At 34.7% G+C, this 14,836-nt stretch overlaps 1 protein-coding gene across 1 annotated transcript in view; it reads left to right on the forward strand.

Moving 5' to 3' along the window:
- LOC132484230 (UDP-glucuronosyltransferase 2A3-like) overlaps positions 1-8,513 on the forward strand; it is a 30,525-nt gene extending 22,012 nt beyond the window's left edge. The window contains 3 exon segments of the mRNA XM_060090520.1: positions 3,466-3,553; positions 4,023-4,242; positions 8,237-8,513. Of these exon segments, the coding sequence (XP_059946503.1) occupies positions 3,466-3,553; positions 4,023-4,242; positions 8,237-8,513 (585 nt within the window).
- Positions 8,514-14,836: the final 6,323 nt, after the last annotated feature.

Genomic DNA, 14,836 nt, shown 5'->3' on the forward strand with positions numbered 1-14,836 from the left:
AGACAAAACACCTGTATGCAGAAAATTATAAGACACTGATGAAAGAAATTAAAGATGATACATATAGATGGAGAGATATACCATGCTCCTGGATTGGAAGAATCAATATTGTGAAAATGACTCTACTACCCAAAGCAATCTACAGATTCAATGCAATCCCTATCAAACTACCACTGGCATTTTTCACAGAACTAGAACAAAAAATTTCAAAATTTGTTTGGAAAAACAAAAGACCCCGAATAGCCAAAGCAATCTTGAGAACGAAAAACGGATCTGGAGGAATCAGGCTCCCTGACTTCAGACTATACTACAAAGCTACAGTCATCAAGACAGTGTGGTACTGGCACAAAAACAGAAAGATAGATCAATGGAACAGGATAGAGAGCCCAGAGGTAAACCCACGCACATATGGTCAACTTATCTTTGATAAAGGAGGCAGGAATGTACAGTGGCGAAAGGACAGCCTCTTCAATAAGTGGTGCTGGGAAAACTGGACAGGGACATGTAAAAGTATGAGATTAGATCATTCCCTAACACCATACACAAAAATAAGCTCAAAATGGATTAAAGACCTAAATGTAAGGCCAGAAACTATCAAACTCTTAGAGGAAAACATAGGCAGAACACTCTATGACATAAGTCACAGCAAGATCCTTTTGGACCCACCTCCTCGAGAAATGGAAATAAAAACAAAGATAAACAAATGGGACCTAATGAAACTTCAAAGCTTTTGCACAGCAAAGGAAACCATAAACAAGACCAAAAGACAACCCTCAGAATGGGAGAAAATATTTGCGAATGAAGCAACTGACAAAGGATTAATCTCTAAAATTTATAAGCAGCTCATGCAGCTCAATAGCAAAAAAACAAACAACCCAATCCAAAAATGGGCAGAAGACTTAAGTAGGCATTTCTCCAAGGAAGATATACAGACTGCCAACAAACACATGAAAGAATGCTCAACATCATTAATCATTAGAGAAATGCAAATCAAAACTACAATGAGATATCATCTCACACCAGTCAGGATGGCCATCATCAAGAAATCTAGAAACAATAAATGCTGGAGAGGGTGTGGAGAAAAGGGTACACCCTTGCACTGCTGGTGGGAATGTGAATTGGTACAGCCACTATGGAGAACAGTATGGAGGTTCCTTAAAAAACTAAAAATAGAACTACCATATGACCCAGAAATCCCACTACTTGGCATATATCCTGAGAAAACCATAATTCAAAAAGAGACATGTTCCAAAATGTTCATAGCAGCTCTATTCACAATAGCCCAGAGATGGAAACAACCTAAGTGTCCATCATCGGATGAATGGATAAAGAAGATGTGGCACATATATACAATGGAATATTACTCAGCCTTATAAAGAAATGAAACTAAGCTATTTGTAATGATGTGGATAGACCTGGAGTCTGTCCTACAGAGTGAAGTAAGTCAGAAAGAGAAAGACAAATACCGTATGCTAACACATATATATGGAATTTAAGAAAAAAAATGTCATGAAGAACCTAGTGGTAAAACAGGAATAAAGACACAGACCTACTTGATAATGGACTTGAAGATATGGGGAGGCGGAAAGGTAAGCTGTGACAAAGCGAAAGAGAGGCATGGACATATATACAGTACCAAACGTAAGGTAGATAGATAGTGGGAAGCAGCTTCATAGCACAGGGAGGTCAGCTCGGGGCTTTGTGACCGCCTGGAGGGGTGGGATAGGGAGGGTGGGAGGGAGGGAGACGCAAGAGGGAAGGGATGTGGGAACAGATGTATATGTATGACAGATTCACATTGTTATAAAGCAGAAACTAATAATAAAAAATAATAAATAAATAAAAAACTAAAAAGGGAGAAAGAGAGAAAAAGAGAGCAAGAAAGGAAGGAAGGAAGAAAGAAAGAAGGAAAAAGAAAGGGAGGAAGGAAGGGAGGGAGGGCAGAAAGGCAACAAATCATTCAAAAAGCAGCCAAAAATTTTTTAAAGCTAATTATATTTTTGGAAAACATTACATTTGAAACTTAAGAACTAGGATGACCTCATGACAAGTAAAGTTACGTAGTATTCATGTTCATTTTAATGCTTTTTAACCCTCATATTCTTCCTAAACTAGTCCTATTTATTTTCTATTTCTTCACTCATAATCTCACTTCCAAAAGCTTTTAAGTGATAATACTATATTTAAAAGACTATTAGTACAAGCCCTTTCAAAAAAGGTAAGGGCAAACAGTTTTACCTTATCTCTCAATGTTTGCAAACTCCCTCTTTTGTATGTTCCTCTCAACTATCACATAAAGGAGGATGGGCTCAGAAAGGGCTGGTTTGTGCACCACCTGCCGGCCATTGAGTGCAGAACAGGATGCTTAGAACTCAGAATTTGGAGGACATGTGCACCCCTCACACCCACCTGGCTGGGATGTTAAGTCATTCAATATGTCAATGTCCCAGACTCTTTGCTGATGACACTGGTGATGCTCTGCTCCAGTCATGCCTGGTTTCCTGCCTGGGACGTGCCTCACTCCTTGGAGACATAACCTGGGGAACAAGAGAGTCAGCCTTTTATGCTACCTGAAAAAAAAAAAAAAAAAAAAAAAACCTCTATCCTGTCCCTAGAAAAGAGCTTCTGGTTTCCACCATCAGATTCTCCACTGGATCTTCAGCCTGTTAGGCACAGAGGACTGCAGCTCTGCTTAGAATAAAATCTTCCTTGATAAACTACTATGCAACCTGGATCAGTTTCACAAATAATTGAAACAGAAGATGAAAGTGAAAAATGTTTGGACTTGTCTCCATTTGGGAATTGAGGCCCAGAGTTGATTCCAAGAAAGCAGGAGCTATTTGAAGCATGTGGAATACAACTGTCATGCCTTGGAACTTGTCAGGGAGGGAAGCAAACTGCACTTTTCTCTCATTTATCAATTCCTCTCAAAATACAAAGAAATAAGGAAGAACATTGTGCTCATGATCCTCTCTATTCAATTATATTTTTATGCAAGAAAAGTAATCTGCACTCATACCAGCTATAAAACATCTGAAAAAAAAATAATGGTTATAGATTTAAATATGATACATTATATCTTGAATATCCAACAAATTATTTAGAACACAATCTATGTTTCTTAAATTAATAAAACTTACAAATTATAATTTTTATCCTTTCAGAACATCAAGTGGTATTTGCTGTTTTCAGATTTTAGTATACTTTTTCTTGAAAAACTTTCTTCACAATATTCTTTTGTTTATGACTTAAAGTTAACTGCTGTAACAGATATACGTGAACATCAGTTGTTTGAACTTTTTATGAACTTCTGTATACTTCATGTAATACCTCAACACAGGCTTTCAAATAGTCAAAAAAAAAAAAAACCTAAGATGGACTATATGATTTCTACATAACTCTATGGCCTTAAAATGCCTTAATTTTGTGTTTTTACTTGCAAAATTAAAGCATTGTCTTCCACAGGTTTTATGGAGATACAAAGGAAAGAAACCAGCCACATTAGGAGCTAATACTCAGCTCTATGATTGGATACCACAGAATGATCTTCTTGGTAAGACCAAGAAAAAAAAGCTGTACAGTTGGATGATGAGCAAGTAACTGTTTAACAGCAAGTAAATTCAATAAACATTTTAAATATTTAAATTTCCACATTTTACTTGCAGTTTTAAAGCAGATATAATTAAAGAATTGGCCATTAATTTTATAGATTGATGCTTACTCTGGTTCATAAAAGAGAATCTTCAGTTAAGACTCTCATCACTCTCCAAGTTTCAATTTCAGTTCTGATATATGGCCTCCTCAGTAAATCTTTCTAGACAATGCAGAGGAAGTTAATTTCACCTTTTTCAGGGATCACGATTTTCTGAGATAGCAATTCCCCATGTTCTTGGCTTTTGTAGAAAACACTACCTTCTTCATTGAGTTATCCAATAGTTTTTTCCCCATCTCTCTCTGAAATTCTGTTAATGTATTATGTATCATGAAATCCTCACCTGCTTCTCATCCAATCCCCAAACTAGGTCATCCCAAAGCAAAAGGTTTTATCACTCATGGTGGAACCAATGGGATCTATGAAGCTATCTATCATGGTGTGCCTATGGTGGGAGTTCCCATGTTTGCTGATCAGCCTGACAACATTGCTCACATGAAGGCCAAAGGAGCGGCTGTGGAGGTGAACATAAACACAGTGACAAGTGGAGATTTGCTCAATGCCTTGAGAACAGTCATTAATGAACCTTTGTAAGTACGACTACTTTTAAAGGCTTGTCATTAATTATGCTACCCATCATACTCAAAAATGTCCAATGTTTCATGCATTTCTAACTAGTGTAGTTTCAAATAACAACTATAACATGACCATTTAAAAACCATTTTATTATTTCATTTCCCAAATTCCTGAAGTGATTATCTGAGATGAAAAAACAAAGATTTCAAATATTATATTAATGTTTTTTCAAAATAAATAATGGTGATTACACAAATTCTTAGATATTTTTCTGGATAATCTGCTTTTTTAATAAATAATATATATGTTTATTTAAATGTTATAACCATTCAGTAAGTACAAAAATGAAAGGGATAATTCACCCAATATTGATCATTCAAAAATAATCATTGTTAACACTCGGTGTATACCATTAATCAGTATATGCATATATACAGGGAGTAGTTAAAGTAGTTAATATTTTTATAAATATCAATTGATACTATATATGTATTTTTAAACTAAATTTTATCTGATTTAGCTAAAGATAAAATAAATTTGTAAACTACATTTATAAACTATATGAACTTTAGATATAGATCATTATATCTTAATATTTTTCTCTGAAAGGTCTCACCAAGGTTAAGAATTAATATATGTATACACAGTGTTTATTTTTAACAATGTGTTTTAATTTTAGCCACTAACAGTTGAAATTGGAAGTTATTTCATCTCTAATATATGTTACTTAAATTTTTAATTTGTCAATATTTCTGGCACTTATTTTCCTCACAGTAATTTAATCTTTTCACATATTTTAAGAGAATCAATGTTCACCATTGAATCAGAGATTCTTCAAAATATTTTTAATTCATTCTTAACTGAATGCTTCATATGGAATTTTCTTTCATCAAAGAGTCATGGACTCCCTGAAATCACAGTTTACAATATTTGCTCATTGCCTTGATGGGAGAATGACACCTATCTGAATATAACACACTCAGATCTCACTTTCTTTCTTTTTGAACTGTGCAGGGTTACTTATGATCTTCTGGCTTTAAATACTGCTGTAGGGTTCTGAGGACTTTCTGATCAGTATTACTTTTTAAGAGTTTCTTGTTCAGCCTGGAAATAGATAGTATTTTTTAAATTCAGAAACTTAAACATGTCATATCCTTATCATTTGTTTTCTACATTTTCCTGGGATTATAGTGTGTTCTTTTACCACTGTTAACCTAGGATGAAAATTATCTAATTTTTCTTTTCAGAAATTAATTTATTTTGTTTATTAAAATGTCTTTTAGTTCCATTTTTTATCTCTATTTCAGGGACATCAGATTTTAATATTCTCTATGTTAAAATATTTGAGTTTGTTTTCTTTCTCTATTATTTTCTAATTGTTCTAATCATTTTTTGCTGTTCTTAATTTACTGAGATTCCTTCAAATAGTCCATATATTAGTAAATTCACTTTTTCATGAACATTGCTTACAGTTTGTAATTTTCTTATTAATCCTTTAAAGTTCTATTTTTAACAACTAATTTCAATAGCTCACCTTGTCTTTTGTTACCTCCTCTTGTTTCATAATCTGATCCTGGAGATCTTGTTCATAACTCTCACATTCTTAATCTACTCAAACTTTCCTCTTCTTTTGAATTATGTATTATGCCTAATTACATTCTAAGTCTATCATTTTTATGTTTTTTCCCCAATATTGTGTAAGTTGCTGTCATGTTTTTCATCCTCCTTTCACTATTTGCTCCACATTTGTATAGATACCTTATTTTTAAATTTGTTTCCAGTTTATCTCAGACTCAATTATTTTTATTCAGAGGCAAAACTTGAAGGATAGTTGTAATATTCCATTCACATTACTGAAACCTGAAATTTAGGAGGTAGGAGAGAAGGTCAACTTAAATGGAATTTTTTGCAGCTTTTTTTAGTGGAACTAGTCTATGAAAAACCATCTGTTAAAGCCCTAGCAGCAAGGTTTTCTAGACAAAGTGGTCAATGTATTCATTTCCAAAAGGGAAGACACTCAATATCTGCCTTGAACTCATCCTAAAAAGTCAGCCCTTGTGGTCCGTTTTTCCCTCCCACTCACATTGCAGTCAAAAGAGTTTTGTTAAGATACATATTCAAATCATAAATTTCAGAATATTATAGATATCATCAGGATCTGGAAAGGGAGGTTAGGAGTTTCAGCAAGGCTTACTCTGATCTTTTGTTTCTCATAAATGATTATCTTGATGTCTAATCTATTAGGCTATTACCTAATAATTGGTATAATTGCTGATAATTTGGTTAATTTTACTAAATATCAGAGTAGGTAAATTCTGTAATTTTTAAAAATTCTTCTTCATTTTATAGAAGGCTTACTAAATTTTCTTGTTGATTTGAAAACTATTGATGTGAAAAAATTATACTCTTAGAATTTCCCAGGAAAATACCTGAAATTATTTATTTTAAAAATACCTTAACTTTAACCCTAAACTTAATTCTAAGTCTGAAATTATCTGGGAACAAAAGTGTTTAGTGTAGAGTATATATATAATATATTTGTATTCCATTTTCTTATTCCTTAAAGGAATTAAGGAACATGAAGTTTACATTTAAATACATAAACCATAGCAATTTCATAATATTTTAACATAAGAGTCATAAAACAGTGTACAACAAATATTAAGTAATCATCTTAATGAGCATAGTCATATTTTATCCTATCTCATTTGTAGGAAAGCTTACTGTATTTTTATTTGTATTCACATGTAAAGTGTGTCTGTCAAGTATATGCATATTTCAAATTTTAAATCTCTATCTACAAATGGAGAAAATCTTGAATAAAAATATGATTTGAACAGGTAGTCTCTTATAACCACTGTAGTCTACCTAAAATGTATTAGGATGAAACTTGTGTAACTACTCTTTTACCTATATTTCAATCCGGTTGAAAGAGAGTATGAAAACAACAACAAAAAACAAAACAAACAAAAAAACAAAACAAAAAGAGAGTATGACTATTCTTTCTCACTGTGCACAAAAAAAGAACACAAGTAAATTACCTCTTGCTGCTGGATGTTGTGTATCACGTTCACTGGTGAATGATGATTACATTTCTTCTTCTCTGATCCCAACAATGTCCAACTTGCACTAGGACATCTCTTCACATCTCTACCTTCTGTCATCTTCATGTCTGCAGGTTGGAACTTTTATCTCTAATGCAAAACCAAAGATAAACATACTAATTCTGGCTCAGCCACCAAGAAATCTCCAGTGAAGACACAACATGTCTTTTGAAGACATACTTATAACCATTGTTTTTTGAGAGACTATTAGAGTTGTTAACTATTGCTCTTGTGATGCCACATTGATTATGGGCTTTATGCTAGTGAGATATTTCTATTTATCTTAAAAGCTCAAAACTCATGTCCTTGCCATTTCTAAAATTACCTTAGTATCTTCATCCAATCTTGGCACTGCCAATATATAGACACTGTCTTTTGCATCACAAAAGCACAGGTGTGTGCAATGGAGGAATTATCACAGTGTCGATCTCAGACATTGCAAAAATGTCTCACTACTGTTGACTATCAGTTTCTGTGTCTGTCATCATTAATTAGTCTGACATTAGAGGCCATGCTTATGGACTCTCTAATGGGTATTTTCTCTCAAAATAGGGTTATTCAGAGTCTTGGTCTGGAACTGTCCTGGAAACTATAATTCACACAATACAAAAATTCCTTCTTGGAAAAATGAGGCTATACATTTACAACTGACTTATTCCATCTTTTTTATATGTTTGCATTTTACCACACTCCGTTAAGAATATATTTCTTCCACACCCCTCTTTCACAACTCTTAACATGTTATGTGACCAGCAAAGTTCACGTTACAGCAAGAATTAAAATGTTTTTCTCAACACACCTATGGTTTTTGGCTTGCATAGCACATATCATGTATTGTATACTTACTTTTAATGAAAGCAAAAGCTCTATAATTTCTATGTTTTTGTTTGTTTTTGCCTACTAGTTATAAAGAGAATGCTATGAGGTTATCACGGATTCAGCATGATCAGCCTGTAAAGCCCCTGGACCGAGCAGTCTTCTGGATCGAGTTTGTCATGAGCCACAAAGGAGCCAAGCACCTGCGGCCAGCTGCCCACGACCTCACCTGGTTCCAGTACCACTCTTTGGATGTGATTGGGTTCTTGCTGGCCTGTGTGGCAACTGCTGTATTCTTGGTCACAAAATGTTATTTGTTTTCTTGTCTAAAATTTGTTAAAACAGGAAAGAAGAAAAAGAGATAATAGATCTTTCTAAGTTTGGTAAAGGTTTGTATGGGCAATTCTGTTCATTCTAGCCACAATGGCCTTAATGAAAACATAACATCTTCATCCTGTTTTCAAAATTCCCATTCTTCTCTGCCTTAAGCTAGAGATAAGGTCTAGAATTCAACAATAGCATTAACTGGTGGGCATGTCCCCTTCTACTTTTGTCTTTTTCCAGGTGGCTTTACCCTCTTCCTCAAACATTCCTGACAAAGGTTCACTAATAATTTTATGTTTATTCTATTAATAATATCATTTTTTTCTTTCCTTTTAACCTTAAGTGATATGCTGACTGACAATATGCTGAATCCTGGGGAACACACAAAAGGTAAGCCAAAGTTGATAGATGCAGGGACCACAGAGGAAAAAATTCACAAGTTCCTCTAGAACATACAAATTAGGAAACCATCACAGGAGACTAGTATATCATAAGAGTAATGATTTCATTTGTCATAAAAAAAAGTCTTTCTGCTTCCCCAGTGTTACTGGGGTCAGAGCATGAATTGATAATCATTGTGATGGCACATCACACCAGGAAAGGTCTACAAATTTCCATTAAATACATAGATAATCATACCCACATTCCTGCCTTTAGTCAGCAAGTATTCGTGTGTGCCCTTTAGTGCAAGAGACTGAGCACTGTCTTCAAACAAGAGATCGATTGAATCATTGATTTTTTTCTCAGGGACAGAGAATGTAAGCAATATTTTAAGGGGGAACAGATAATTTTTAGAATATAGGAAAATTTTAAAATAATTTTATGAAAATTTTAATTTACAGTACAATTGATAACCTTAAAGTTAAATGTCAATTCATTATATTTAAAAATCATTAATGCTCATAATCTACAATTGCTATTTATAATCAAAGGTGTAGTTTTCTGTCAAAAACAAATATTTACCTGAAAGATACAATTATTATGTTAGTTTTCAGTCTCTATCTCCTACAAATTTAAATTCATCAATAATTGTTATGCCAAGGATATGTTAGCAGACCTGTTTGACCAAAGATATGTTGTAGTAAACATGCATCAATGCAAACAAAGCACTAAAGCAAAATGTTCATATTGGATTCAGTTTTGCATTAATTTAACAAATAGATTAAAGATTTTACTTTCTTTACCCATCATAAACTTAATGACATGTCTAATTAAAGTTTTAATTTCAGTATTTGATATATAATTGAAGAAATAAATGACATCTATCAGCTTACTGAACTTTTTGAAATTCTTATTTATTTCAATATGGTATATCAAAAATTACTTCCAATTTAAAAATAATTGTATCACCAGAACATACAGGTATTTCCTCTAGAATATGTACATAACTGAATATGCAAATAAATTCTACAAATTTTTTTGTGAAGGCTGAAAATGTGTTTGTTAAATGTTTTCTTTCTAAAAGAGTGATTCATACGGATACGTTTTGACTTTTACAATTATGTTTCGAGAAGAGCTGTTTGTGTTTGTTCTATGCTCAATTTATTTTTGGTAATTAGAATGTAGCAAACAGCTAAGATCTAATGAGAGGTGGGCTGGCCATCCCTGGCCCTGAACACTGCCCAAGTGCAGGCACCCATTTGGTTTGACTTACTTCAGATCCATAGCTGTTGCTCACCTGATTTCTCCCTTTCTGCCCTCTGGTCATCTACAGGTTTCTTACTTTGCCTGAGGATCATCAGAAGTCATCTGGCAAAAATTCCTGGGTGATACCAACTGCATTAGCTAGAATAACTGCAGCATATATTTGGATTTTTTAAAAAAAGGTTAAGAACAGACTTTCCTTAGCAATCATTCATAAAACTGTTCATTCTAAGATAATAAGGCAGAAACCAAGTCCCATCAGCCAGGTACTTTTACATAAATCTTACTTTCTCAGACCTTAGTTATGACCAAGAGACTGAACTTAATATTTTTACTTACTTTGTTCATAAATATTCCGCATGCCACTTATCCTCTTGTCAGGGTTCTTTACCTGGTAGGATGATCCAAATCTTTCTCCACTCCAAATCAATGTGAAAATATGTCTTGTCTGACTGGTTTACCACAGCTTTCCACTGACTTTTACTATTGGACATCAGAGTATTGAGATGGATACTAGTCATAATTTTGCCTACACTTATCATGTGTCAGCAACCTAGTTTATCTTTGGTATTTTGGATAAATTACCACAGCCAGGAGAGTAAACCCTTCTCTAAGTGAATTCTGATGCAGAGGAGCTCAAAATAATTAAGAAGTATGCATGCTTCCAATCTAAGTAAATTATGTCTATATGCCTGGGTGGAATCACTGCTCTCTTGAGAAATACAACCTCCAAACTGCCTGTCTCCAAGTTGTAGTAATGAAAAACAAACTTGTCTAAGGGAAATAGGGAAGCATACTTGTTAGAGGATCCATTCCCACTTTCAACCCCTTGATATCGTAACCCATGTATTCAAACTGAAATACAGAATATATCGTATATCAGGCCATAATTTAAAGCATACACTGCCTTCTTTAAGACAGAACCTAAAATATACAAGGTATTAGCCCCCAGCTAAAACTCTGAAAAGCTTTCATTACCTAATGCGGTACCTGGTAAAATCAGCAAATTCCATGGATATTAGACTTTGTGGAATTTCCTCAGCTGTAAATATGTTTCCTGCTCATACACAATGTTGATATCATTACCATGATTTTTTTTAAGATGTTGGGGATAGGAGTTTATTAATTAATTTATTTATTTTTGCTGTGTTGGGTCTTCGTTTCTGTACGAGGGCTTTCTCTAGTTGTGGCAAGCGGGGGCCACTATTCATCGCGGTGCGCGGGCCTATCACTATCGCGGCCTCTCTTGTTGCGGAGCACAGGCTCCGGACGCGCAGGCTCAGTAGTTGTGGCTCACGGGCTTAGTTATTCTGCGGCATGTGGCATCTTCCCAGACCAGGGCTCGAACCCGTGTCCCCTGCATTAGCAGGCAGATTCTCAACCACTGCGTCACCAGGGAAGCCCATTACCGTGATTGTTATTAAGACTATGTCCCTGGCTTGTGATGCTGGCAGAAATACTATAGAGAGGTTTTAAAAGCATTAATAGGCTCCACAAAAGTCTAAGCCACCTGCAGAGACAATTTACTTGTTTTCCTGGAACTGCTTTGGCCTGTTCTCATATATACTATATCTATTTAATTGTAGAATGTTGCTGCTAATGTTCAGTTATATTTTTGTTATTGCAAAATAATAGTCATCATAAGTAACATGGTCACTTTTGTACCCATGATCAGGTATTCATTCTCAACCAGAGCTCAATAACAAGCCAGAGACTGTTTCTTCTAATGGAGAAGAGACATCAGAAAAAATAGGTCATATTAGTGCTCCAGAATCCTAGGACTTCTATTTTTCTGACACTTATCAAATGCTTATTTAACTCTCTGCTATCTGCTATAAGCACAGCAGGTACACTTGGATATTCTTTCTTTTTTTTTTTTAATTGTGGTAGAAAAAAGATGATATCTACCTTCTTAGGTTTTTATATGTACAATACAGTATTGTTAGCTATATGCACAATGTTGTAAGACAGATCTCTAAAACTTGTGCATCTTGCAGAACTGAACTCATACTTCTTGAATAGCTACTCCCATTGTCCCTTCCCTCCAGTTGCTGGCATCCACCACTCTACTTTCTGCTTCTATGGGTTTGATTATTTAAGATACCTCATATAAATGGAATTACACAGTATTTTATTCTTCTATGACTGGCTTATTTCACTTAGCATAATGACCTCAAGTTTCTTCCCTGTTGTAGCATGTGACAGGATTTCCTTCATTTTTGATGCTGAATAATATTCCATTGTATGTATATACCACATTTTCCTTATCCATTCATCTGTGGGTTTACATTTAGTTTGCTTCTATATCTTAGTTATTGTGAATAATGCTGCAATGAACATGTAAGTGCAGATATCTCTTTGAGATAGTGATTTCAATTATTTTGGATAAATACCCAGAAGAGAAATTGCTGCATCATATGGTAATTCAATTTTTACTGTTTGGGGGAATCCCCTTACTGTTTCTAATAGTGGACACACCATTTTACATTCTCACCAACAGTGCATAAAGATTCCAACTTCTGCAGATCCCTGCCAATACTTGTTATTTTCTGTTTGTTTGTTTGTTTTATAATCGTCATCCTAAGAGGCTTGAGGTGATATCAAACTGGTTTTTATTTGCATTTTCCTAATTATTAGTGATGTTGAACATCTTTTCATATACACATACATGTTCACCATTTGTATATTATCTTTGCAGAAATATTTATTCAAGTCTTTTGCCTATTTTGTAATTAAGTTTTGTGGGGAATTTTGCTATTGAGTTGTAGGAGTTCCTTATATATTTTGGATATTAACTCCTTATCAGATATGTGACTTGCAAATCATTTTTCCATTTCATTAAATTGCCTTTTAAATCTTCTAATGGTTTCCTTTGTTTTGCAGAAGTTTTTAGTGAGATGTAATCTTACTTGCCTATTTTTGCCTTTTTTTTTCCTGTGCTTTTGGTGTTGTATCCAATAAATCATGGTCAATACCAATGTCATGAAACTTTTCCTCTGTTTTCCTCTTGGGGGTTTGCAATTTCAGGTCTTACATTTAAGAATTTAGTGCATTTTGAGATAATCTTTGTGCATGATGTAAGATAAGAGTCCAATCTCATTTTTTTGCATGTATATATCCAGTTTCCACAACACTATTTTTTAAAGACACTACCCTTTCCCCACCGTGTATTCTTGGTGCCTTGTCAAAAATCAGCTGACCATATATGTGTGGGTTTATTTTTGGACTCTTTATTCTGTTTCATTGGCCTTTATGTCCGTCTTTAAGTCAAAACCATACTATTTGCAATATGTTTGAAATCAGGTAGTGTGATGCCTCCAGCTTTGTAATTCTTTCTTAAAATTGTTTTAGATATTTGGGGCCTTTTGTGGTTCCAAATCAATTTTAGAATTTTTTTCTATTTCTGTAAAAATTTGTATTTGGATTTTGACAAGGATTTCATTGAATCTGTAGATCGTTTAGGGTAGTATGGACATTTAATAATGTTAGTACTTCCAATGCATGAGCACAGGATGTCTTTCCACTTATTTGTGTCCTCTTTAATTTCCTTTATCAATGTTTTGTAGTCTTAACTATACAGGTCTTTCACGTCTTTGGCTAAGTTTATGCCTAAGTATATTTGGCTAAGTATATTCCTTTCAATGTTGTTATAAATGGGACTGTTTTTTTTAATTTCCTTTTCAGATAGTTAATTGTTAGTGTGTAGGAAACAACTTTTTTTAATATATTTATTTACTTACTTTTGGCTGCGTTGGGTCTTCGTTGCTACGTGTGGGCTTTTCTCTAGTTGCGGCGAATGGGGGTCACTCTTTGTTGTGGTGCCCGGCCTTCTCACTGTGGTGGCTTCTCTTGCTGCAGAGCACGGGGTCTAGGCACACAGGCTTCAGCAGTTGTGGCACGTGGGCTCAGTAGTTGTGGCTCGAGGGCTCTAGAGCACAGGCTCAGTAGCTGTGGCTCACGGGCTTAGTTGCTCCATGGCATGTGGGATCTTCCCATGTTCCCTGCATTGGCAGGCGGATTCTTAACCATTGTGCCACCAGGGAAGTCCAGGGAACATTTTTTATATTGATTTTGTAATCTGAAAACTTACTGAATCAGTTGATTTGTTCTAACAGTTTTTGTGGAATCTTCAGTGTTTTCCACATAGAAGACCATGCCTTCTATGAATAGATTTTATTTATTCCTTTTCAATTTGAATGGATTTTATATCTATTTCTTTCCTGATTGCTCTGGCTAGAACATCCAGTACTAATTAGTAGCTGCACTCGATATTCAATATTCAAAATAGAATTCTGAAAAAGGCTGAGTTGGAGCATAAAGATTCAAATCCTTCCTCCTGCTCCTGCTCTCTCTTTTCCCAAGAGGAAAAGAACATATATCTTTTTTTCTTTCTATTTTTTTAAAAACATCTTTATTGGAGTATAATTGCTTTACAATGCTGTGTTAGTTTCTGCTTTATAACAAAGTGAATCAGTTATACATATACATATGTCCCCATATCTCTTCCCTCTTGAATCTCCCTCCATCCCACCCTCCCTATCCCACCCCTCTAGGTGGTCACGCAGCACTGAGCTGATCTCCCTGTGCTATGCGGCTGCTTCCCACTAGCTAGCTATTTTATGTTTGGTAGTGTATATATGTCCATGCCACTCTCTCACTTTGTCCCAGCTTACCCTTCCCCCTCCCCGTATCCTCAAGTCCATTCTCTAGTAGGTCTGTG

The sequence above is a fragment of the Mesoplodon densirostris genome, chromosome 1, assembly GCF_025265405.1.
Source record: "Mesoplodon densirostris isolate mMesDen1 chromosome 1, mMesDen1 primary haplotype, whole genome shotgun sequence".
NCBI classification, from domain to species: Eukaryota; Metazoa; Chordata; class Mammalia; order Artiodactyla; family Ziphiidae; genus Mesoplodon; species Mesoplodon densirostris.